We start from the raw sequence: 25,617 nt of genomic DNA, 5'->3' as shown, positions 1-25,617 counted from the left end.
GCTCGGCCTGCAGTTTGGACCCTCGCCCTCTAACCAACCACTGCTGGCTTCACTCCTCTCTGGCTTCAGCAATGACAGCTTCCTGCCTTTCCTGCTTTGGGCCCAGGTAGGGGTGGGCCCGGTTCTCCTGATGCTGGTCCCAGAGTGCTTCACCATCTCAGGCTGGCTCCCTTAACTCTGCCCACTCTTCCTTAAGCACCCTCATCCTCTCCCTTGAGTTAACCTTCTGAGTACACCCCTTTTCCTGCAGAATGGTTGTACTGTTCACAAGTTTCTTGACCATGAATGACCCCATCGAAGCCTGAGATCTAGAAGTACAAGAAAAAGTTGCCGGACAGGTGTGGAATCTCTTTGGATGACTCTTCCTGTCCCATCCCCCAGCCATGACTTCTGCATGAGGAGTGTGGGCTCAGCTACCCTGTCCTCTTTCCCCAGGTAGACATCTCTTCTAGATAGAGCCACCTTCCAGGAATTTGGGATTGGGACCCAGAGACTGCTATTCCTCATGATGGTGCTGAAGCAGAAAGGTCAAGCAAGTATTGCTGGATCTGGGACCATGGTCTGTACATGGTCTGTACATGGTCTGGTCTGGACAGAAAGAGAGAGAGAAGACTGAGGGGATGCAGTGAGAGGAGCAGGTATGAGACAGGAGATCACTCGAGAAGGGATGGAGAAGGAATCTGAACTCTTGAAGTTTCAGTTCCTGGTTCTAGACTCTTGTGAAGCCCAAGTGGCCTTGTCTTCAGGCCCTCTGATCTCCATTTCCCTTCTCATAAATCGCCCCCCTTTGGTTTAAGCTAGTTTGAGCATATCTCTGTTGAACCAAATTTTCCCTGGCAAAGAACCATTTTCCACATGACACAGAGGTTCAACCTGACCTCCTGGGGAGAGCTCCACCTAAGGACCCAATGACAGGTAAGCAGGTGTGAGGTCTTCTCAGCATCTATTACAGGACCCCTATGGTGCTCACACCCAGGAGGCAGGGATGCCTGGACATCATGGCACTCCCCGGTCTGGAGGGGTGGAGGCCTCTGCAGCCGCCTGACCGGGCTTAGGCTACTGTCTGGAGGTGGAGGGGAGGGAGGCTGCTTGTAACAAGGGCCCAGCAGTGTGTACCGAAGGCCTAAACACTGAGCATACTTTTATCTGAAGGTCATAATCAGGTGTTATTCACAAGGGTACGTCCTTCCAGCACTATATATAATAGCAAAAAATTAGAAATAAACCAAATTTCCAACTATCAAGGATTAGTCAACTAAATTGTGGGACACCTGTTTGACATATTATAAAGCAGCCACTAAAAAAGCCTTGGGGAAATTTGGTTATTCATAGGAAAAGATGTTCATAATATATCAAGAAGCAATATCTATAATAGTTAAACTGCAGAAGGAACCCAACTGTCCACCGACAGATGAACAGATAAGCAAAACGTGGTATATACATACCGTGGAATGTTATTCAAAAAAAGAAGGAAATTCTGCAATATGGATGAAGCTTGAAGACATGATACGAAGTGAAATGAACCGGTCACAAAAAAGACAAATACTGTATGATTCCACTCACCTGAGGTTCCTCGGGTACTCAGATTCAGAGAGACAGAAAGTAGCATGGTGGCCGCTGGGGGCTGGCAGAGGGGGGTGGGGCGTCCCTGCTTATGGGTAGAGTGTTCCAGTTTTACAAGATGAAAAGAGCTCTGGAGATGAATGGTAATGGTGGTTGCACGACAAAACAAATGTACTTAGTACCACTGAACTGTACACTTAAAAATGATCACCATGGAAATTTGTATGTTGTGTTTCACTACAATAAAAATTTTAGAAAAAAAAAAGCAGTAAGTATGTGAGCCAGCAATTGCACTTCTGGATATATACTCAAAAGAACTGAAAGCAGGGGCACTTGGGTGGCTCAGTCAGTTGAGCATCCAACTCTTGATTTTGGCTCAGGTCATGATCAGGTCATGAGATCAAGCCCCACGTTGGGCTCTACGCTCGGCTTAAGATTCTCTCTCTCCCTCTCCCTTTGCCCCTCTCCCCACCCCGCTTGCACGACCTCTTGCTCACTCTCTCTCCCTCTCTCTCAAAAAAAAAAAAAAAAAAAAGGATTGAAAGCAGACACTCAAACAGATACCTGCACACCCTTGTTCACAGCAGCATTATTCGCAAGAGTCAAAAGGTAGAAGCCACCCAAATGTCCGTGGATAGATGAATGGATAAACAAAATGTAGCATATACAAGCAATGGGAGATTAAGCAGCCTTTTTCTACCCTTTTGCTCATATGAGATTTTGTCTCTCCCTTCTTCACCTTTACCAGAGGATAACATCTGTTTATCAACAAGACTAAGTCCAGCTGAAACCTCCTTCCGGAAGCCTTCCTTGACTCCCCCCCCCCCCCAAGACTGTGTTTGGAGATCCTCCTTACCTCCATAGTCTCCCAAGTCCCTTCTGTGTGGTACATGTCACGCAGACGTAAGCAACTTAAGGCAGTGGCAGGTCTCATCACGCCCAGCTGGGATAGGAGCTTGGGTTAGCTGAGCTGAAAGAACCCATCTCCTACTGGAGATGGAGCTGGTTTCTTGATGGAGATCACCCAGTGCTTGCAGCTAGGTGTGCAGCTTAATTTCCACCTCATTTGGAAAATGATGACAAATTTCTGTTTTCCTAAAAAAGGGAGATGAATCATAAATCGAGGGTTTTTTTTCATCTTGCTTCTTTCTTTCATGGTATCATGGTGAAAGCAGAAACGTTCTGATGGAGGCTGTGCTTCTGCAGGGAAATTGAGTTCTTGGTGGTAGAAGATACATGACCTGGGATTCAGATCTGTGGGGGGAGCATTGGGAGGGATAAATCCTAAAAGAATTACTTCATTTCTCTGTGACTTAAGTTCCTCATTACATTGCAGTGATAATCTCTGACCAGACTACCTTGCAGGATTATTGTGGGAGGAAATGAAATAATGGATAATGAAAAGATGGAAGAAAGGGAGGGAGGGAAAAGGGTAGACAGATGGAAAGAGATAGGGAAGGAGGGAGGGAGGGAAGTGATGGGTGATGCTGGAGAAGAGAGGGGGAGGAGAAAGGGATACAGACAGTGCTAGGCGACCAGCTTTTTAGGGAGCCAACTCCAGGGCACAGCAATATCAGAAAAAAACAAAAGCCTTTTTTTTTTTTCTACGGTCCTTGCCGAGACTCTCCAGAAGCCCTCGTAGGGGAAACAGGTAGAAATTAGTTGGATCCAACATGTTAAACTTCACTGTCTCTGTGGATCCCAGTGAGCCTATCCTAGCAACAGGGGGATATCACAGCAGGAAATTCTTTCAAATGCGTTTTGTTCTGGATTTTCATCATAAAACTTGTCCAGTCTCTGGAAAAACTGTCTCAAGTGCCCAGTTTCACCACTGAAAATATAAACTCAATAAGATAATTAGCATTCTAAACTGACTTGATTCCATTATTTAAGATTTTATCTATTTATTTGAGAGAGAGAGAGATCACGAGCAGGGGGAAGGGTAGAGGGAGAAGCAGACTCCCTGCTGAGCAGGGAGCCCAATGTGAGACTCGATCCCAGGACCCTGAGATCATGACCTGAGCTGAAGGCAGACACTTAACCAACTGAGCCACCCAGGTGCCCCAGCTTGATTGCATTTTTAGCCTTTATTGAAAATTAATCATTTTGAAGGGGAAACGTAACTTTCTTGGCAAGTGACATGTCTGCATATGTCCTGTATTTTAACTTTATTTGTCAATGTTTTTCACCTGGACTTGAGCTACTCAAGAGCAGGGAACCCATCATATGCCCACATAGTAGGTCCTCATCTCTGTGCTAATTAATTAAACAGTTAACAGACACCAGGGGTACTGAAAGCAGATAATAGTTAATGAATACCTCTTTCGCTATATTCTTCCAGTATTTCTTATACTTCTGCTACATGCCAGGCATTGCTCTAGGTGATGGGGGTATAGCAGCGCACAAATATTACAAAATGTAACCCCACCTGCCCCCGTCAACACACCAAAAAACCCTTAGAAAATCTTACCAGAAGCAAATCCATATATTTGCCTATTTGAAGAAAAAAAAGAAAGAAAGGGAGGAAGCAAGGAAAGACTGCACTGCCTTACAGTGCATATTAGGACACAGAAAACAGGTTCATCTTGAGCTTTCTAGCTGTGTGACCTTGGAAAAGTCACTTGACCGCTCAGCCTCAATTGCCTCATCTGTAAAACAGGGATAACGGAAATATCTAATAAAATTGTTGTGAGGATTAAATTAATTAAGACATGTAATGTGCTTAGAATAATCCCTGGCACGTGTTGAATACACAATAAATGCTGGCTATTTATTGCTGTTGCTGGTTTAACAACCCTGAGTATGTCGCATCACAGATCCGCTTCAGCTTCCCCTGTAAGCTGGGGGATAAGAGGAACAACTCCGCCAAGGGTAAAGTTCAAGTGAGAGAAGAAAGTGGAAGCACTTTATAAACTAGGGACTCAAAGCCTCTAGGGGCTAGCTGTTCAGGGCGAGGAGGGGTGACGGGGTGGAAGGTGGTAGAAAGTCACGGGGACCGTGAGCGGAGCGCAGCACCAACACCGAGCTCCAGCGATTGTGGTCATGCAGATGTTTCCAATGAAGCCACAAATCCAGATTTTTATGTAAGGTCTCCAGTTTCTAAATGTTGGCAATTAAATCAGATTTTTGTTAAACACTTTGAGAGCCAATCAAAACAAGGGTGCAGGCTGCCAATCTGTGACTTGTTATAAACTTTTACAACTATTACTTAATAAACCAAGGTAGGGGGGAGAACTCTGAAAACAGCTGATGTAATAAACCAGCTGAAAAGCCAAGAAATAACTAACATTAATTGGGTGCCACGTGTCATGCACATTATAGCAGTTGATTCTCTCAGCAATCCCAAGAGCTAGGCATAAGCATCCCCATTCTACAGTCGGGGAAACTGAGGGCCAGAGATGCCTACGGTCACAGACCTGGTGGAGTGGCCCGTGGGGTCGGATGTCACGTCTCTGTGACTCCTGAAACCAACCTCTTTTCACTCTGACAGGGTGGCAAGATGAGCAGCTTGGTCTCACCTGAGCCCACAGGCCCCCCTGACTTCACTGCAGAACTAAAATGCCAAAGGGAAACCTACATGAAGACCATTAAAGTTAACCATGATTGGACATTGGGCGCCTGAACTGGCCCTCACCTAGAAGAGGGTCTTGGGCATTAGGGTACCCTTTCAGTGAGGCATCCGGATCTGGATCCAGTACATAATAAGAGAACTAAGCAGATACTTCATTCATCCAGCAACTATTTCTTGAGCACCTACTGTGCGCCAGATATAATATTAGCGTTGGAAATACAGCGAGCAGTGGAAAGGCTACACCCTGACCCTAGTGTAGCGGGGGGAGAAAGGAAAATGAGTAAACACAGTAACATCATTTTAGGTATAATAATTATCAGAAAGAAAAATAAAACAGGTTAAGAGGGTAGAGAGTGATTGAGGAGCAGGTTATTTTATTGAACACATTTTTTTAATTAAGATTTTTTTGAGTAGTTTTAAAATTTTTTTTAAAAATCAAAATGATAAAAGATATACGTGGAGGGGCGGCTGGGTGGCTCAGTTGGTTAACTGTCCAGGTCTTGATTTTGGTTCAGGTCTTGATCTCGGGGTGGCGGGATGGAGCCCCGAGTGGGGCTCTGAGTTCAGTGCAGAGTCCGCTGGAGATTCTCTGCCTCTGCCCCTTCCCCCCCACCTGCTCACGCACGCGCTCTAAATAAATAAATAAATAAAATATTTTTTAAAAAGAGATATACCTGGAGAAGCCTTCCTCCAACCTCTGTTTGTCCCATTTTCTGGCCCAATGGGTCTCAAAATCCAACCTTCTGGTTGGCAACCCGGGAACTTGTTAGAAGTAGTTTGGGGCTCCATCCCAGACCTACTGAATCAGAAGCACCAGGAGTGGGAGCCAGTAGTCTGGGTTTAACGAGACCTCCAGGTGATCCTAGTCCAGGCTAAAGTTCAGGAACTGCTGCTCTCATCTAATTAATAAATGTTTCTCTTTATTTCTCATGTACCCTTCCAGCGCCTCTTTTGTAAATACTCGTAACACAAATATTCATTTTTGGTTTCCCCCTTCTTATACAATGACCCTTCTGCACCTTAGTTTTATTACTTAATATATTTTAGAAATCTTTCTGTTCAACACAAAGCTCATTGTTTTCTCGACGTCCTTGTGGCTCCATTGCGCAGACACACCATAGAATATTTAACCGGCTCCCACCTAACGATGGCCCGCCATTGCCGTCTCGCTCTCACGATGTGCTCGTCTGCAACCAACAACCTTGTGCACGTGCCATTTCACACTGATTCAAGACTGAGCATGGACTCCTAGAGGCCAGATGTAGGAGCGAAGGGTAGCTGAATTTGGAAATTTCATGGCTGGTGTGTGCTCTCACAGAGGTTTTTGCTGTCCCAGCCACAGTGGGTGAGAACCTCTTGTTTCACCACAAATTTACCAACAAAATGTGCCGGATTTTTGCCAGTCTGTCGGGTAAAACATTGTAGCCTGGTATTGTTTTAATCTGTATTTCTCCTACTTGGAAGGAAGTTGACCATCTTTGCATATGCTTAAAGGTCATCTGTGGACTACCCATTCTTATTTTTTGCCCATTTTTTTAAATTAGATCGATGGTCTTTTCTCCTTTCTAGAAGTTTTGTATATATTAGGGGGATTCGTCCTTTCTGATATGAACTGCAAATAATTTTTCCCAGTTTGTCACTTGCCTTTTGACTTCATGGAGCTTTTTTGCTTGTTTGTTTTACTTACGTTTCTAATTTTTAAAATTAAACCAAACGTTTAGTTTTTGAAAACCCGAATTTTGTAACTCATCCAAAATCAATTACAAGAATCACTAGGGCCTGTCAGAAGCAAGTGACCAAGTCCTGACAAAGACAACTGAGACCCAAAAACAGTTGGTCTTCTGTCTACAATATTTGTATACAAACATTTATGTAGTATATACTATGTGTCAGGAACAAATAAAATGGTTTATTGTTTGAGTTGTATATTTTTTTCCTACAATATTTCATTACAAATATTTGCCGCTGTATATAATTACGTCCAATGGATGAAATATTTTTCCATGGATGGGGCCAAGAATACAACATACAGTGCAGGGTATAATTTTTTTTAATCCCCCAAGGAACAAATTATTGTTAAGAACCAAGAACTGATTTACAACTGAAATTCTGGAATGCAGCCCATTTGCAGGTTCCAAATAAGTGGTTTGGTACATTTTATGTCTGCCACTCAATGCTCAACTCTGTGAAGGCAGAGACCAGGTCCCCCAGAGTGCTTACTGAATACTTCAGAGAACAACTTACTAACTGACTGGTTATGGAGAAGATGGCCTGGGTGCATCAGGCCTGTAAGTGCCCACACCTGTGCACAAGCTGTTCTCATGGTCTGGGCTCCTTCCCTGTCCCTATTCTCCAAAGCCTGGGTCTTGGGAAGCAGGGCCCTTGTCACTTCTGGGTCACAGCCTCCCTGCACTGTTGGGCCCAGGAGGGAGCATTTCCTGCAGATGAGAAGTAGACGATTGGCCAGAGCCTGAGAACCAGTCTTGGAGTGCAGTTCATCGCCATCTGGGCCAGCCCAGCTACAAGGCCCCCTATAACCACAAAAGCCCCTGTGGATTCAAGATAACCCTTCTCTCTCTGAAAATTCTTGTAGGAGACAGAGGCAGAAAAGAGAAAATAAACTAATATTTCCATTTTACGTATTTGGACCTTAAAACCGTCCCGTTGAGGTCGGGGTATCATGAATCCCCCCACTGGTAGCCTGAGGAAACAGACTCAGGAACGAAAGGGGCTTGTTTATGGTCACAGAATTAATAGAGACCTAGTCTAGAATAATAACAACGTCAGTAACAGCCGTCAGTTATTGAAAGCTTGCCACAGCCCGAAACGGCCAAGCTGTTCTAGGCATGTGCATGATGGATGCGGTCCAGTGAAGTCCGTGTGGCCATGGCAGGAAGCGGGAACGGGGCTTGAAAGAAAGACATGTGTCATGCTCACATATCCCAGAGGGGGCCACTGCATGCCACGGGGGAGGGCCACAGGGGAAAGCACCAGTGTTGGTCAGGGGACAGAAAAGAGTGAGGGACAGTCTAGGCCAGAGTCTTTGCTGGAGTTTCTTCAGGAAAGATAAGGCAGGGCAGGGTAAACAGTTTGAGTCATTCTGGCAAGCTTTGGGCTCTAGGGGCAGTCCCTAGTTGCTCTGATACCCCGCCCTGGGATGACTTAGGGGCCTGGTGTGTGAGGGTTCGGTAAGGGGGTGGGGATAGAGACTCAGGACTCACTGGTTTGCGTATAAAAGGCAAGCTCGTGGGTAGGTTGATGTTTTTAGGAATTAGCTAGCTCTGGGATGGGCAGCCTCTTCCTGGGTCTGTAATGCCCCCAAATGCCAGAGCATCACGAATATAAGAAACTGTGTTAATGTAGTTAACCCTGTGATGAACAGATGCCAAACAGACAAATACAGCATCTAAGAAAACATGGAACATGGCGCTTTTTGTGGGCAACGCTATCAAACGCTCATAACTGTCCTCTGAACAAGGAGCTGTCATTAACCCCACGAGTTTCTGATGAGGGAACCAAGCTCCTGAGAAGTTAAGTGACTTGTACAGTGTCAGCCGGCTGGTAAGGTGGTGGAGAAGGATTTACACATAGGTTCCTATCAGACCGGCCCATGGTGCCACCCTGATGTCCCCCTGTACCGAGTGCCAGGGCTCAGAAGGGAGTGAGAGGAAAGGTGGCCACACCTCCATCCCCTCCCCTGGCTGCCCTTCTGGCTGCTCCATGTGGATCGAAAAATAGACTTTAAGGCAAAAAATACTGACAGAGAGAAGAGGGTCACTACCTTATGATAAAATGATCAGGTCACAAGTTAATGAAAGTTAATAACACAGCCTTAAATACATAAATTACAAATTGAAAGGACAAGAAGAAAAAGACAAATCTCCTATCATGTCAGATTTTAACATGACTCAATTGGTAATTCCTAGATCAAACAGATGCAAAAAATAAGTACAGATATAGAAGATTTGAACTAATGTTTTCTCTTTTTAAAAATATTTTATTTATTTGAGAGAGAGAGAGAGAGAAAGAGAGAGCGCGGAGAAGGAGAGGGAAAAGCAGACTCCCGGCTGAGCAGGAAGCCCTACGAGGCACTGGATCCCGGGACCCTGAGACTATGACCTGAGCCAAAGGCAGCCACTTAACCGACAGCACCACCCTGGTGCCCCAGAACTAATATATTCTCAAGTCTGATTGAATGGATATACATAGAACAGCGCCCCATCATCTGCAGAACGTGCATTCTGTCCAAGCACATGTGGAATATTTATGAACATCGAACATTTACTGGGTCATAAAGCGCATCTCTACAAACCTCAAAGGATTACTGTCATAAGTCTTTATTCTCCATTCACAAAAAGGTTATTAAAAATCAGTAAGTTTTTTCAACAAATGCTGCTGGAACAATTGGGTGTCTACATGCAAAAAGATGAATTTAGACCCTTAACTCACACCACACACAAAAATTAATTCAAAATGGATCAGACCAAAATTTAAGGCTAAAACGATATAGCTTTTAGAAGAAAACATAGGGGAAAATCTTCCTGACCTCGGGTTAGGCAAAGAGTTACTAGATATGACACTAAAAGCATAATTCATAAAAGAAAAAATTGATGCCAAACTTCATAAACTTTTGTACTTTAAAACACTAGTAAGAAGATAAAAAGATAAGCCACAGACTGGGAGAAAATATTTGCAAATCCTAATTCTAATAAAGGTCTTATATCCAGAATATATAGAACTTCTACAACTCAAGAAGAAGACAACCCCATTTTTTAAATAGGCAAAGGTCTGAATAGACATTTCACCAAAGAAAATATATAAATAGCTCATAAGTATAGTAAGAGGTGCTCAGCATCATTAGCCATTAGGAAAATGCAAATTAAAACCACAAGGAGATGCCACTTTGTACCCACCAGGATGGCTATAATATAAAAGACAGTAATAACTGTGGGAGTAGATGTGAAGAAATTGGAACCCTCATACATTGCTGGCAGGATTTAGAAAATGGTGTATCCACTTCAGAAAACAGTTTGGCAGTTTCTTAAAAGTTAGACATAAATTTATGTTTAATGACCTAGTAATTTGGCTCATAGATATCTACTAAAGATAAATGAAAACATGTGTCCACAGAAAGACTTGTACATGAAAGTTCATAGCAACATTATTTTGAAAAACAAAATGTATGCTACCCATACAATGCAATACTGTTCACCAATAAGAGGAAAGAACTAATGACAATATGCTACAAACATGGATGAACTTCAAAAATATTACACTCACTGAAAGAAGTCAAATGAAAAAGAAAGTCCACGCTGGATGATTCCGCATACATAAAATGTCCAGAAAAGGCAAATCTATGGAGACAGGCAGCACACTGCTGTTTGCCTGGGGATGGAGGTGGGAACAGGGATTGACTAAAGATGGGTGTGATGAGTCTTTTGGGGATGATGGAAATGTCCAATGATTGGATTGTGCTTATGATTGCACAACTCAGTACATTTACTAAAAACCACTGAATTGTGTGCTTAAAAGAGATGAATCATACAATATGTAAATTATGCCTAAATAAAGCTTTTTTAAAAATAACAAAAGATAAATAGGAAAACTTTATGCTGGCAAGTTAAGAAACATACATATTAAAAAGAAAAAAAAAAAGTAGGGGCGCCTGGGTGGCTTAGTTGGCTAAGTATCTAACTTGATTTCAGCTCAGGTCATGATCTCAGGGTGGTGAGACTGAGCCCCGAGTGGGGCTCTGCACTGCGTGTGGAGCCTGCTTGGGATTCTCTTTCTCTCCCTCTCCCTCTGCCCCTCCCCACTCATACTCTCTCTCACTAAAAAGAAAAAAAAAAATGGAAAAAGAAAGTTTTTAAAAATCAAAAAGTAGAAACCCTTTTAGCAAACTAAGAATAAAAGAGAACTCCCTTAATCTGATGAAGACTACAAAAAAAACCCTATAACAATAATAATACTTAATAATAAAATGTTGAGGGGCGCCTGGGTGGCTCAGTCGTTAAGCGTCTGCCTTTGGCTCAGGGTGTGATCCTGGCGTTCTGGGATCCAGCCCCACATCAGGCTCCTCTGCTGGGAGCCTGCTTCTTCCTCTCCCACTCCCCCTGCTTGTGTTCCCTCTCTCGCTGGCTGTCCCTCTCTGTCAAATAAATAAATAAAATCTTTAAAAAAATAAAATAAATAAAATAAAATGTTGAAAGGATTTCTCTTTAAGATCAGGAACAAGATACGGATGCCCGTGAGTCATGATTTTTCACTCAGCTCTGTACTAGAAGTCTTAACCACTGCAGTAGGAAAAAAAAAAAGTTATAAAATGCATAGTGACTGAAATGGAAAAAGCAAAGCTGTCATAATTTGCTCATGATGTGCCTGTGTACACAGAACCCCTCAAAGTGTAAGAGAATTTAGTAAGTCAACACGGTACAAAATCAGTAAAAATCGATTTTATTTCTATATACCATAAACAGACAGAAAATTCAGTACACAAGATACTATTTTACCACAGCATCAAAATATATAGACTATATAGGACTAGATCTAAAAAAGATATTCAATACTTATGAAGAAAAATGATAAAACTATTGAAACAAGATCTAAGTAAATGTAAAGATACACCACGTTCATGAACTGGAAAAGTCAATATCATAAAGATGTCAAATCTATCAAATTGAGCAATAGTTTCCATTCAATTGCAATAAAAATCAGAATTTTTTTTCTGGAACTTCACAAGTTTTTTTTCCCCTAAATTTTTCTGTGCCTTTATTGAAGACCTGTTCATTCTTGTAACAAACTATAGAAATGATCCCTGAAAGCCTAGCCTTGAAGACCTATACATTCTTGAAGAGGAAGACAAAAATAAAGAGACTTGCCTGCCAAAGTATCCAGAATTACTATAAACTTACAGTCATTGAGAAAGTGGTGTTGACAATTATACACAGAACCCAAATATATACAGAGAAGGCGGTTTAGTTCAAGGTGTAAGGATAGATTTTTCAACATGTAGAACTGGGACAACTCGCTAACCTTAAGGAAAATGTAATTTTTTTGACTCTTACATTAGTCTTTAACCAGGTTGGTCAGACCTGTATGAAAAAAGTAAAAGTACACAACTTTTAGAAATTTACATAGATAAGTAACTTTATTAGGGTAGGGAAGATTTTTAAAAGAAGACAAAAACAAATCATAAAGAAAAAGATTGATACATTTGACTACATAAAAAATTACATCTAAAGATATAGCTAAGCCATCAACAAGGAAACTTTATAAATAATGTGTTAATATCCAGATTATATGAAGATCAATATGAAAAGACAAACAACCCAATTAAAAATGGGCAAAAGAAATTAACAGAAATTTCACTGAAGAGGAAACACAGATGGGTCACAAACACATTAAAATGTATTTCAGTAATCAGGGGAATGCGAATATACTCCCTAATTAATTCTATCTCACACCTACCAGATTGGCAAGAGTTAAAAAGTGATCAATACCAAATGTCGGAGAGCATATGGAGCAACGGGAACTCACTGCGGATGAATGCATCAACTGGTAAAAGTAATTTGTAAAACAGGTGGTATTCCCTAGTAAAGCTGAACATCTGCATAACCCATGACCTAATAATCCCACTGCTATGTATAACCTAGAGAGAGTCTTGCACATGTGCATGTAAACATTCAAGAATGTTTATAGTGACATTGTGCATAAGTCAAAAATTGGAAATAACACAAATGCCCATCAACAGGATATGATAAATAAATACTATTCCATTCATACCACAGAATGCTATATAGCAAAGTAAAAAATAAATTACAGCAAGCACCTGGGTGGCTCAGTCGGTTAAGCCTCCAGCTCTGGATTTCAGCTCGGGTCATGATCTCAGGGTCATGGGATTGAGCTCCACATCAGGCTCCACGCTCAGTGGGGAATCCTGCTTGGGATTCTCTCTCCCTTTCCCTCTGCCCCTCCTCCCCCATGCTCTCTCTCTGTCTCTGTCTAAAAATAAAGAAATAAATCTTAAAAAAAAATAAATTAAGCTACACTTAATAACATTGAATCTCAAGAGCATGATGTTGAGTGAAAAAAATTCAATGTGACTCAATTTATGGAAGTTCAAAAACAGGCAAAAACAAATAAAATCTACACAGAAAAACAATGGAATGATAAGATACAAAACTTGGGAGAGGAGAAAATAAATAAAATAACAACTCTTCTTTTAAGTAATCAGCACGCGGGATGGTTAAGACCTCTGTTCCTAATTGTGGCATCCTTAGATTTTATCGATCACAGCTTGGGGCCAGGGGAAGCACAACAGCCCTTTGCTAGAGCAAAATCACCCTGACTCATAACCCTCCTCAGAGTTTGGATGCTATCAGTGGTCAGAGTCAAGGCAGGCTTACTGACCCCAACAGGAGTTAGATTCTTGAGCTAATAAGTAATGATTCTTAGCACCGTTGTCCATATTGTCACCCTCAAGTGCCACGTTCACCATCAATCAATCAATCATTAACAAGAGCTGGACTTAACAATGAGATAAAATGAGATTTAATTACAAGTCAGAGCCAGTTTACTTTTACCCTTAGGTAATCCCTTTCCTTTGCTGGCATCTCTTCCCTCCTCTGGAAAACGCTGCTTAGTCTGGATCAGAGTACTTGACCCTTTTGAACACATACTTTCTTCAGAGGAATAGAAAAATTTCACACTTCCCAGAGATAAGGATGTGGACTTTACGGGGGAACGTTCTCCTCTCCCCCAACCTTGGGAATTTTCTTGGCTGGTGGGGTTAGGTAGAAACATAGAAACAGCTCCACTAGCCAAGAAGGTTTTCTTGAACTTTACTCTGTTGTTCATGGAGTAAAAAAAGAGAGGATTTGTGTTTATTTTCCAAAAATAAAATTAGGATATTGACTATGTTTTTAAAGCAAAACCTCCCTCAGAGATTCTGCCATGTTTCCCAAGAGGTGGTGCTGCACCCCCTCCCTCCCAGAGTGGAGAATCCCTTAATCAGACGACTGATCTGTGGTTGTGCCCAGCTCTGGAATGTGGTCTAGGTGCCCGAGAAGATCCAGGAGGGAAGGTTCATGAGCTGCTCTCCTGAGCTCCTCATTCCTGCCCTCGCGAAGGCTCCTCTCTGGTCTGAAGAGTCTCCATGATCACTGCAGATCCCTCTTCAGCCAGGCTCTGACTGAAGGGTTCCACTGCCAGCCATCTGCGCCATATTTTCCTGCAGGATCAGCCCCCTCCCCTTCCCCCAGCTCTGAGAAAGGGAAATGATCCAAACACAGGCATTTGGGAATGATGTAGAGGGGCCTGTGTGTATTACAGCATTCCTAATGGTCAGTTCTCAGCAGGATTTTCCTTAGCGTTGCCCAGATGAGAATTTTCAGGGGTCACCACCCACCCCTAGATCTGGGGGTGGGCGGGCACTATGGGGGAGAGAGCCTGGAAAAGATCATTGAGGGCCCAATGCCTTCCTTCCCTCACCCCTATCCCATCAGTTGCTTGAAGCCCTCCTGCTACACGCCCCCAAGACATCATCTAGCTTTTGTCTGTGTTTCTCTGGGAACAAGGAGTTTACTACTTCCAGAGGGAGCCCATTGTATCTTCAAACATTTATGGTTGTCAGATTTCAAAATGCTGAGGAGTCAGGCCTTAGAAACAGTGATATAGGGGAAGGAGGGAAGGGGAAAGAGCTTTTGAATAAATTTTTCTTTCTGCTTGAGCTTCCTTGAGTTCTCTATCTTGCAACCATTTACTGAGCAGTTCCTACATGCCGAGCCCATTACTTATTTTTCACATAAGATACTAAACTTCCCCAAGCACCATGAGTCAGGTATAATTAATATTCTCATTTCATGGACAAGGAAATAGAGATTCAGAGCACAGCTAGTTAATGGTTGCCTAAAAGTTGCACAGCTAGTTGCACAGCTAGTTAATGGTGGGGCTGGGGTTTAAATTTCGGTCTCCCTGGCACCAAAACCCTTGCCTCCACCATAGTGTTTGCCTGTCCCACAGCCTCTTTGTAGGTTCGTGAAGCAAGGAGACATGTTTGAGTTGAAAAAGCCAAGGCTCAGGGCAGTCAAATGACTTCCTGATTGCATTCCTCAGTGTCAGAACATGAACCTAAACCTTTGCCCTTCTCCTGACTCTGTAACCCTCTGCCCAGAGCCTCCGTGAATCGCCTACTCTCATTTTGACTTTTTCCAGAAACCAAGGCTCAGTCCATTTCTTGTTCAATTCCTTAATCTGATTCCCTGACATCTGTGGTCCCAACAGCCCAAGACCATCCTTTCCCCAGTCACTGGCCACTGTGGCTCTGCAGACAGCTATCCTGTGTCCCCTCTCCTGCCTCCCATCCAGCAACCACTAACCTCAGCACCTTCCCGAAGGACATGAGAACCAGGCAGCCAGAGGCAGCACAGAGCAACGGAACACGGTTGCACAGGTGGTGGCAGGGGAGCATGTGGCTCCAGAAGAGGGTCCACTCAGTTACTGGCGTGCAACTTAGGGGGGTGGAGGCAATTCTGCACCTCAAAGGAGAGAGAGGCTGAAATCTAACAGCCAATGACAGGATTCTTTGAGAAGTGTTCCTGGGTTTAGGGAGGACTGAGTAGGAAGGGGGAGATCCCAGTTCTGTTCCTGACTTGGCACCTAAGTGGCCCTGCCTGGGCTTCTTTCCTTCTCTGAGCCTCAGAGTGTGGAGCAGAATATCTCTGGGGCTCCCTATAGGCCCTAAGCTCAGGTTTTGAACCCCGGATCCCTGACTTTAGTGGCTGTGTAAGCCCAAACAAGTGAGACATGGCGGGCTGAAAAGGAGTGAGAGATCACACGGACCAGACATGGCGTGCAGTCTCTTCTGTGCCTGCTGTGGGGGCAGGACAGGGGGCAGGAGGGTGCAGGTGTCTGCTGCCATAAAGGGGAAGGGTAGACATCAGAGAAGGCAGAGCAACAGGGAACCTCGAGCAGCTGACCCTAAGTGCTGGAGCAGCCTTATAGGAGATGTTAGACAATTTACACAAGAAAGAAAAGAAAGCCAAGGTTAAGCATGATTTGCCAAGAGGTGAGTGACTAGGACAACGTGCTAGATGTTTGCTATGTCTGCACAGTATATTCACTTTTCTAACTGCTACCACACACAGCTCTAGGATTACCACAGAAGTGGCAATTTTAAACAAGGTGACCCTATACCCTGCCCCTACTGGCCACAGGTGATTGGTCCAAGCTGGGCCAATCAGAACCTTCCCTGGGAATTTTGGATTTAGAGTAAAACAGAGCCGCTGGTAGCCATGTTTCCTCCACAAGGATCAGTGCAGAAGCAGAATTGCTCCATTTCTCCACTAGAGAAAGAATAATATAGCACAAATGTCATCACCCAAATTGTAGGCTCAATGAGAGCAGAGACTGCTGTCTATTTCTGTTGATTGCTGTATCCCTAGATACAGCTTCACACGTGTAATTCATTTAATTCCCTTAACAACCCTTAAAGATAGAACATTATTATTTCAGTATTCCATAGGAGAAAACTGAGACATAGGGTATCTTGTCTAAAGTCACACAAATAGTTGGTCTGAGAGCCAGGATTCGAACACAAGTCATCTAGTTCCAGAGCTGTGCTTTTAATCCCTATTTTACACATTACCTCTTAGTAAATATACTGAATGCAGAATGAATGTGTGGATCAGGCATGCAGAAAGGAGAGAGAGATTCTATGGACCATTGAACACCTAGTTCAGATGGTCTTTGCAGCCCAACTCTACCTTTGCCCATGGGTTTTGTGAAAGCCTCACCATCCAGTCTTACAAACAGGATTGGTTCCATGGGCAGCTAAAGGGTCCTGTGCTTGGTTTAATGTTCTGCTGTCACCATCTCTGAGTTCTTCATAATTTTATCTTTGAACTTGTGGTTCATGAGCAAAGTCTGACAGGTCAATTGTGTAAGCAGAGAAGACAGGTGCAGTACAAATGTCCCCCTCTGTTTCTTGCTACTCTGCTTGTATTAGCATCTGTGGTGCCCCCATGGGCTCAGAATTCGGTTACCTGGCAACACATGGACGTTCAGCAAGACTCGAAACCAAGTCCAAGGAAAGCATGTTATGTCTATAGCTGAGTAAGTGGGGTGCTGTCAGCCATGAAAAACCATGCTTTCCTCATGCCAGAACTTGCTTTGAACACAGAAGGGAGACGATGGCATTCTAAGAAAGGCAAAAGGTCAAAGAACCGGATCATATCCCCTCTTACTGCTGTAACTTCCCTGTGCTAGCCAACCGCCGATACTGAAAATGACAGAGAAGAGAAAGGAAAGACAGAGCTACACGTATAGTTCCTCTGCTTTTCAGTCCTCCCTTACTCACCATAAGCCAAAGGTAGAGAATGTACTGGTAGAATGTATATGTATCAAGAGGTGAAATAAAGATCATTGAATTAGTTTGTATGGTGTTTCCACTGTTCTAGCTAAGAACAAAATACATATATACGTATGCACTACTAAACACAAGCTGTGTAATTTTGGTGACTGCATACAAGAGAAATGCTCTTACATGTGCATTTAAAACTGGAACTGTAGGGGCACCTGGGTGGCTCAGTCGGTTAAGTGTCCCACTTTAAATTTCAGCTCAGGTCATGATCTCAGGGTCATGGGATCCAGCCAGGCGTCAGGCTGCACACTCAGTGGGGAATCTGCTTGAGATTCTCTTCCTCTGTCTCTGCCCCTGCTCTCTCTTGTGCTCTTCCTAAAATAAATAAATAAATCTTTAAAAAAAAAAAACTGGCACTGCAAATATAAAGATAAATGGGAAAATTCATGTGAATAATCTAAATTTTTAATTTGTATTATTTAAGAATGACATTAAATAGCAAACAAAGAAACACCATAATAAGTTGAGAATGAGACTAAGGAAGAAAGAAAAAGGGCTTCATATTTTAGTGCACTTTTTCCCCACGTTTTGAACAAAAATCTCCAGATGTTCATTCTGCACTGGGTTCCACAAATTATGTCATCAGCCTGCTTATAAATTCCCTTTTTACCTAAGCCAGTTTAATTTAATTTCCTGTTATTTGCTAGCAAGTGCTAATTCGGAATCTTAATTTGAACTTGCTGGGGGATTTAACTTCACACTTTGCTCCAGCTGTTATATTCAAATGAATGGAGGTGTGATGCAAAGTAAAGAACACGGGCTTTCAGAGATGCAGAAAAGAGGCTCAGAGAGGTTTACTAATTGAGGCAAAGTCACAGAGCTTCCAAAGGAATGATCTGAGATTTGAATCCGGCTCATTGTGACTCCAGAAAGTTCAATAGGACTCTCTGTGATAAGGAAAATGTTCTGTAGCTATGCTGCTCCGTATGGTGGCTGTGAGCCACATGTGACCATTGAGCCCTTGAAATGGGATTACTGCAACCAAAGAACTGAATTTTAAACATTATTTGTCATTAATTTGAATGTAAATAGTGTGACTAGTGCCACTGTATCAGACTACCCAGATCCGGAATCTATGTTCTCACCCTGTAACCCCAACACCTGACTGATTCCGTGAGTGTTTATAGAGGGGCTGGATTGCTCACTGGTTCCCTCTGGTACATAGTAGGTGCTCTTTGACGGAGCCTGGCACATAGTAGGTGCTCAATAAACAGCAGCTAAGTGGTCTCATGGGTGTTCAGGCCCAGTTTCTATAGATGAACTATAGTTTCTATAGATGAACAGTCTAGACAGGAGGGACTGGAAGGCAACATGACAGTCACTTTACTTCACGGTCTGAGGCAAACATGGGAAAGGACCAGCCTCAGTGGAGGTCAGAACAGCCCCCCAGTGACTAACACTCACAGGAATCCACACCAACATGGGTCAGTTGTCCACAGAAAACCTTCCCAGAAGGACCCAGCCTGTAGTAGGCTGGGAAGGCTTGTCGGGAAGGAGATGAAGGCGCCTCTGGTATGTCTCTGGAAAGCAGCCAACAAACCCAGAGCTGTTGTCACCATAACCCAGCTAGGAGCTCAGACAGCTCAACCCAAACTTGTTTTGATACACGGTGGAAGGGGTGAGGTCCCAGGCCCACTGGCCACTCCAGCACACTGCTCCGCGGCAGGTTCCAGAACAAGCTCTCACCTCCAACCTGGGCACCTCTTTCAGAACAGGCTCTCTTGCCTCCCCCTTGACCAGCACCCTCTTCCTTGGGTTAACTCCTGGCTTACTCAGGTCTCTAAGTGACCCCTCCTCTAGGAAGCCTTCCTACCCCCGCCTCCCTGGGCTGAGTCGACCCCTCTGCTGGCTCTGGAGAATCATCAATCATTAGCAAATAAATCTACCTTGTTGCCCCCCGCCCCATCACACCTGACACAGAGTTGCCGTGGTGGAAACAGCTCACCTACAAACTCACTTCTGCAGAGTGGGGCAGCTGTACTTGGGATTTGTAACTTGGGGCTCGTTTTTGACAAGACTCTATCTTCTCTGCCCATAACATCTTAATCTGTGCAGCTCAAGTTGCCCTGGAAGCATCTCCCAGACATCCCGCTGCCATCAGTTTCAGCTGCTCTGGAGGGCAACTCCTTGTTCCTTGGGGTGCCCCTCGGCCCCCCAGTATACCCTTCAGTTTTGAAGGTGATCCATCAAGGTGTTTTCAAGTGACATGGTAATGAACAGAGACTTCACTCTGTTCTCATAAATATCTCCTTGTCAGAGCCATTAGAAGGGAACAAGGGTTAATGCACAGGTGGTGACAGCAGAAGGGCCTGAGTAGGAGAAAGAGAAGGAATGCTGTATCTGGGATAGTTGGGGAAGGCTTCAAAGAAGATGGAGTATTGGACCTGTGCCTTTGGAGTCAGAGGGAAGGACACTTCAGGCAGAGGAAATAGCACGGGCACAGGTGTGGAGGCCCGAGGGAGGTGTGGGGCTAAGGCACTTGTGGTGGGTGGTGTTAGAGAAGCTCCAGGTCTGTCGAATGGGAGGAGGTGGGACGCTGAAGAGGTGAGCCAATGCAAACCCCTGAGGCTCTCAAATGCTTCCCTAAGGAGCAAGGACTTCATCCCAGGGGCTGGAGCGTTCCAAAGTTGTGTTCCCCAAACACTAGACCCACGGACATCTCTGCTCCAGAAGAGGGCTGAGATTCTGTATCCCCACTTGGAGACTTCCTTCAACATGTTAGTATTATAAAACTAAATAGTAAAACTAATAGTAACTCCCTGTGAGTATCTGTAAGGCACCAGGCAATACTCTGAGCACTTAGCTTGCATCACCATATTTGACCCACATCACAACCCTATCAACCAGGTACTGTTGTATTATACCTATTTTATAGAGAAGCTAAACAATTTGCCCCAGATCACACAGCTAGTAAGCAGCAGACCTAAAATTTGAACTTGAGCGGTCTGACTTTGAACTGTCCTGGAGTAAGGAACCTGCTTAACTTTGTTTCGTCCAGTATTTCCTAACTTGTTTTTAATTACTGAAAAAAATTTTTGCATATCTAGTAACACTGTAAGGCAATTGATTCTGTGGGCAACAGGGATCTTTTATTAAAGGGTTCTTATCTAGGACCTTTTTGATTTGATTTACAAAAATCCTTAGTAAGCTCATTATCAGTCACCTACATGTTAGTGTGAATTGGTCCTTTCTTAGAGCCCCCTCAATTTTCTTACAAGCTTCCTTAGGGCAAGTACTCTGTCAACTCATTGCTGTGTCCCCAGTACCCGGGACAGGTGGCATGACATGGTGCTATAAAAACGTTTACTTGAATTAGTTGTAATTTTGTCTGTTGAAGACAGTGGGAGAAGTGCAAAGAAAGGCCTGGAGTCAGGGAGGTAGGGGGTGGTACTGTCGGAATGGGAGGGAAAGGCGGCAGGAGCCATTGTGGGGGCACCACGGGAGTCAGAGTCTTGGGGCTGGAGTGGAGAGCAAGACTGGCCTACATCAATGGCATGGCGGAAGGCCAGGCCTGGACATTGATTAAAACACAGACCCAAGCATCTACTCAGAATATTTTCTTTTTTAGGCAGTAACTAAACCAATTGGCTAACTGGAAAATGAGGCATTCCTTGGAGTCGAAGGTGTATCAGGAAATTCTTGGCTTTAAGAATCAGAGTTGGAGAAAACACACCTCTCGGACATGTATCCACTCCACCCTACTCCCCCAAAGTTACTGGCAAAGAGCAGGGCCTTCAGAAGTTTGGCTTGTTGAACTGAGGGGTCCTTAGAAAGAACTCAGCCCGTTTCTCTCATTCTTTTTTTTTTTTTTAAGACCTTTTATTTATTTATTTATTTATTTCTTCAGTAGGCTCCAGGCCCAACGTGAGGCTCGAATTCACAACCCTGAGATCAAGAGTCACATGCTTTACTGACTGAGTCAGCCAGGCCCCCTGCACCCCCCACTTCTCTCACTCGAAGGAGGGTAAGACTGAGGCCCAGAGAGGGTGAGGTCACAGAGTTGGTTAAGTTGGGACCAACACCCAAGGGTCCCCTCCCAGTTGGGAGCTCTGCACAAACTTCAGGGCCTGCACCCCGGCCCCATCCTCTTCATCCTCCTCCTTCTCCCCTATGTCAGGGAAGACAGCACAACCCCCCTACCACAGACTGCGCTCCCTGCTGCCGCCTGACTGCCCCTAATGAGATTACAGACTCCCAGGGAAACGGACTAGAGTTAATTCCCGCTAGCTTTAAAGGGCAGGCCGGGCCACGAGAAAAGAGCACAAAGAAAATCTTTCTCAAAAAATCGCTAAATGCGATGATGACCCTCATAGCCCTTCCCTGCAGAGCCCGCTGAGGTCCAGCTCCGCTTTCCTGAATAATCTCAGGGTGGGGCGTCGCACCAGGCCCAACGAAGTAGACGCTATTATTAGGTTTGTCTTATGGATGGGGAAACTGAGGCACTGTGAGCTTATATGGCTTGCCCAGGGTCATGCAGCTGGTCAGTGGCAGAGCTGGGACTTGAATAGGTCCCTTGGGCTGTGTAATTTTAAAAAATAATAGGCCCTGAGAGCCTACAGAGTTCCCAGCTTCACGCTTGAAGCAACCGTGAGGGATACACGTCACAGTGAATGGCAGGCCCTGAGTCTGAACGCAGGTCCGCTGGACTCAGATCCTACACGCCCCACAATACTGCTAAGCACTTTCAAAGCCATGTGTCTGCCCCTGTGGTGCCAATCAAGCCAACATAAGCCTGAATTCCACTCCCCTACTGCAAGCTCCGTGACCATGACCAAGGGACTCTGACTCCTGGGGTCTCAATCTCCCTTTCAGTAAAATGAACATTGGAATCTTAGGGTTGTCGGGACGATCAGACACAGGTCAAGCAGGTGAACGGGCCTGGCACACAGCACATGTTCCTTGCCTCAGTTTCCTCATCTGTAAAATGATACAGTACTCACTTCTCAGAATTGGTATTTAGGATTGAATGCGCTAATGCAAGTAATGTGCTTCTGGAACAGTACCTGGTACACAGTAAAAGCTTAATTAATGTCAGTGACTACTAGTATCTTATTGCTTTGCCTTCAGTTCTTTCTGGAATGAAGGGGGGGTAAAAAAATCAAACCAACCATCTCTGTTCCTCCCGCAAGTCTCCGGGCCCCTCCCGTTTGAGAGGTGCACTTGGCTTTGAGGTCCAAACCCCAGACCACGTGGCCTGCTCTAATTTCCCAGGCCCTAATCTGTTTCTGGCTCCTAATGATGCAGCTGGTAATAGGATTGTGGCTTCCCTCTGGGGCAGCCACGCAGACCACGGTTGTGGGGCTGGTGACTGGTGCTTAGCAACCCTGCCCACCTGCCTGCTGAGCAGCCAGAGCCCCTGGCTGGGACCCTGTGCCCTCAGCTGGCCCCACGTGCATGGAATGGTGCTGTGCCCCGTGCCAGCAGGCTGGGCTCACCATGGTGCCAGGTGCCATCCTGGCACGAGGGAAGGACGTGTGCAAGCGAAATGGACTGCTCATCCTATCTGTGCTGTCTGTCACTGTGGGCTGCCTTCTCGGCTTCTTCCTGAGGACCCGCCGCCTCTCACCACAGGTCAGCCACCCAGAGCTTCTCGGGGTCCCCGTCAAGGAGGGGTACGTGGGCCTGAGGGATCTGGGAATCACAATCCCACTCCATGGCTCCCTGATGCCATGACAGTGGGGGAGTCACTTTGCCTCTCTGGGTCTCAGTCCTCCCATCTGTAGCATGGGTGTGATAAAACACTGCAGAACTAGAGTGAGAGCCGATTAAATGGCAGAGGAAGTGGTTATAGATGGCATCACCAGGTGAACGAGAGGCCAGGGCATCTCATCAGAATAAGCACAGGGCAAAGAGGCACGGGAGCAGGAAGAATAGAGTCCCGTAAGAGTGCAAAGCAGGCATCAGAAAACACCTCCTACAGCAGCTCAGATGAAGAGAGACCCAGAAGGGTGTTCAGGGCAGAGGTAACAGCTGGAGTGAGACGCAGGGCCATAAAAGACTTGAGCGTGTATGGAGCAGACTGTTCACAGCAGCTAGGACATACCCCGAGAGGCAGGGGCTGGAGCCCAGGGGCCCTCAGGGGCCTGCCACCACCGTGAGCCGCTTTGGGCGGGGGAGTGAAATGGTCAGATCTCAGCTTGGAGAGATCACGCTGGTGCTGAGTACAGGATGCGGGAGTGGAGGGACAGGCAGGGGCCAGGTGAGGAGGTGGTCACAGGGGTAAGACCTGACAGCAGGATGAACGGGGCCCATGTGAGAACTGTTTCCAAAAAGGAACCGTCCGTATGTGCTGGCGGATTGGATGCCGGGCTGGGAAGCAAGGCAGGTCCGCGGGGTTCTGTGTAACTATAAGCGTGGCGATGCCTTGTCTGAGCAAGCGCCCCTTTCCCTCTCAGCACCCATCTCCCACAGGACAGGGAGGGACACTCGCATGGCACTGGAGAAAAAATGATTCTGACCCTTGTTAAAACAGTAAGGGAGACTTTGTTCAGGACCACGGGGATAGGTGTTAAGACCATCGGAATAGGGGAGAGAGATCAGGCTCAAGTCTGAACACAACAAAGACAGCTGGGGACTTAGAGACAGTGAATATAGTGAGCGGGGCAACTGACAGAACATTGCTGAGAGGAGACATGGAGGGTAGAGAGATTCTTGCTGAAGGTAGAGAGGGGCATTCTCACTAAACTGACGTAGCAGGATGGCCACGCAGGCCGAAGCCAAGGCCAAAGGATGAGGCGTGGCCGAAAAGAGGGCCCTTTGTAGCCAGTCCCATACTTGTTCTAGCAGAGAGTCTTTGTCGACGCACTCCTGGAAGATCCTCTATTTCACAAAATTCCTCTTCCTGCAGCTCACTGACATCTAGTATCATCTACACCTGGGGCTCAAGCACCAGATTTCATCTTCCATGAAAAGGGAAACACTCCCTCCCTGAAAACAGAGCCCCGATTGCAAGGGTAACACTGTTAAGCCACTCTCCGCTATTAAGGGAGAAACGTGGACTCTGGAGGCAGCAGAACCTTGAACGGCTGTGTGGCCCTTGGCAAAATCCCATCTCTGTTCTGGGCCTCGTTTTCCTTATCTGGAGTGGGGGGCACTATATTTCTATTAGGACTGTCGTGAGAATAAACAAGGACTCACCGGTGCCTGGCACTTCTCACCTCCCTCATCTGCCTGTCCAAGTCCTACCTGTGACGAGAGCTATCTCATATGCCAGATCTTACAAAATTCTTACAAAAATTCTTCTAGACCTGCCCCCACTTGAAATAATCCTCTGCCCCCACGATCACCCCACGCTCAGCCTTCCCCTGTAACCAGCTGCCGGCTGTCCCGCCTTAGAGCCTTTTGTGCAGGTGTCCGGCGCTCCCAGCAGATTTTGACTTGCTGAATATCACATGGGCTTTCGTGAGCCAAAATGTGAGTCTAGCTCAGTGCTTGTCGCAGAGAGAACCCTCGCCTCTTTGCTGAATTAAATGGGCAACAGCACAATCTGCAATCTACTTTCTTTAATTTCCCTGAGCAACAAAAACTATATTTCCTGCAGGAAGATTATTTTGTGAAAACAAATTGGAATGCTTATTATTAAAAGCCAAGCTCATCTGGGGCCTCCTTTGCCAAAGCTGCCTGCCCCATCTGCTTGGAAATGCAAATGTGTTCCGGTCTGGATTAACCTGCCAGATAAACTGAAGAAAGGATGTGGAGTCTTAGAGCAGTTTATTCGGCAGGAATTGGCTTTCTCAGCATCCTACTTTGAAATCCAGGAGTTGTTTCTCTGATCTCTGCCTGTGACTCAGAAACAAAACCCTTCTTATTTTGTAAGCTTACGCAACAGGCCAAAGTTGTAAACAATTTGCAAAATGGAAGCATGTCCTACTGGTGAAAAGAGCTTACAAGATCACAGATTTTAGCTTTGGAAATAGTATCTCATGTAAAAATCTAGATCATTTTGAGGGGCCCCTGGGTGGCTCAGTCGGTAAAGCATCCAACTCTTGATTTCGGCTCAGGTCATGATCTCGGGGTTCCAAGATCGAGCCCCATGTAGGGCTCTGCACTGGGCATGGAGCCTGTC

General features: G+C 45.1%; 1 protein-coding gene across 1 annotated transcript in view; it reads left to right on the top strand.

Annotated features, from left to right (window-relative positions):
- The first annotated feature begins 22,946 nt into the window (after positions 1-22,946).
- Positions 22,947-25,617, top strand: part of SLC1A7 (solute carrier family 1 member 7) — a 40,428-nt gene continuing 37,757 nt past the window's right edge. The window contains exon 1 of the mRNA XM_045799454.2: positions 22,947-23,123. Coding sequence (XP_045655410.1) covers positions 22,947-23,123 — 177 coding nt within the window. The remainder of the gene's footprint in view (positions 23,124-25,617) is intronic.

Source organism: Ursus americanus, chromosome 12, assembly GCF_024610735.1.
Source record: "Ursus americanus isolate L20-20 chromosome 12, mUrsAme1.1.p, whole genome shotgun sequence".
Lineage (NCBI taxonomy): Eukaryota > Metazoa > Chordata > Mammalia > Carnivora > Ursidae > Ursus > Ursus americanus.
This window is presented reverse-complemented; position numbering and strand designations above follow the sequence as displayed.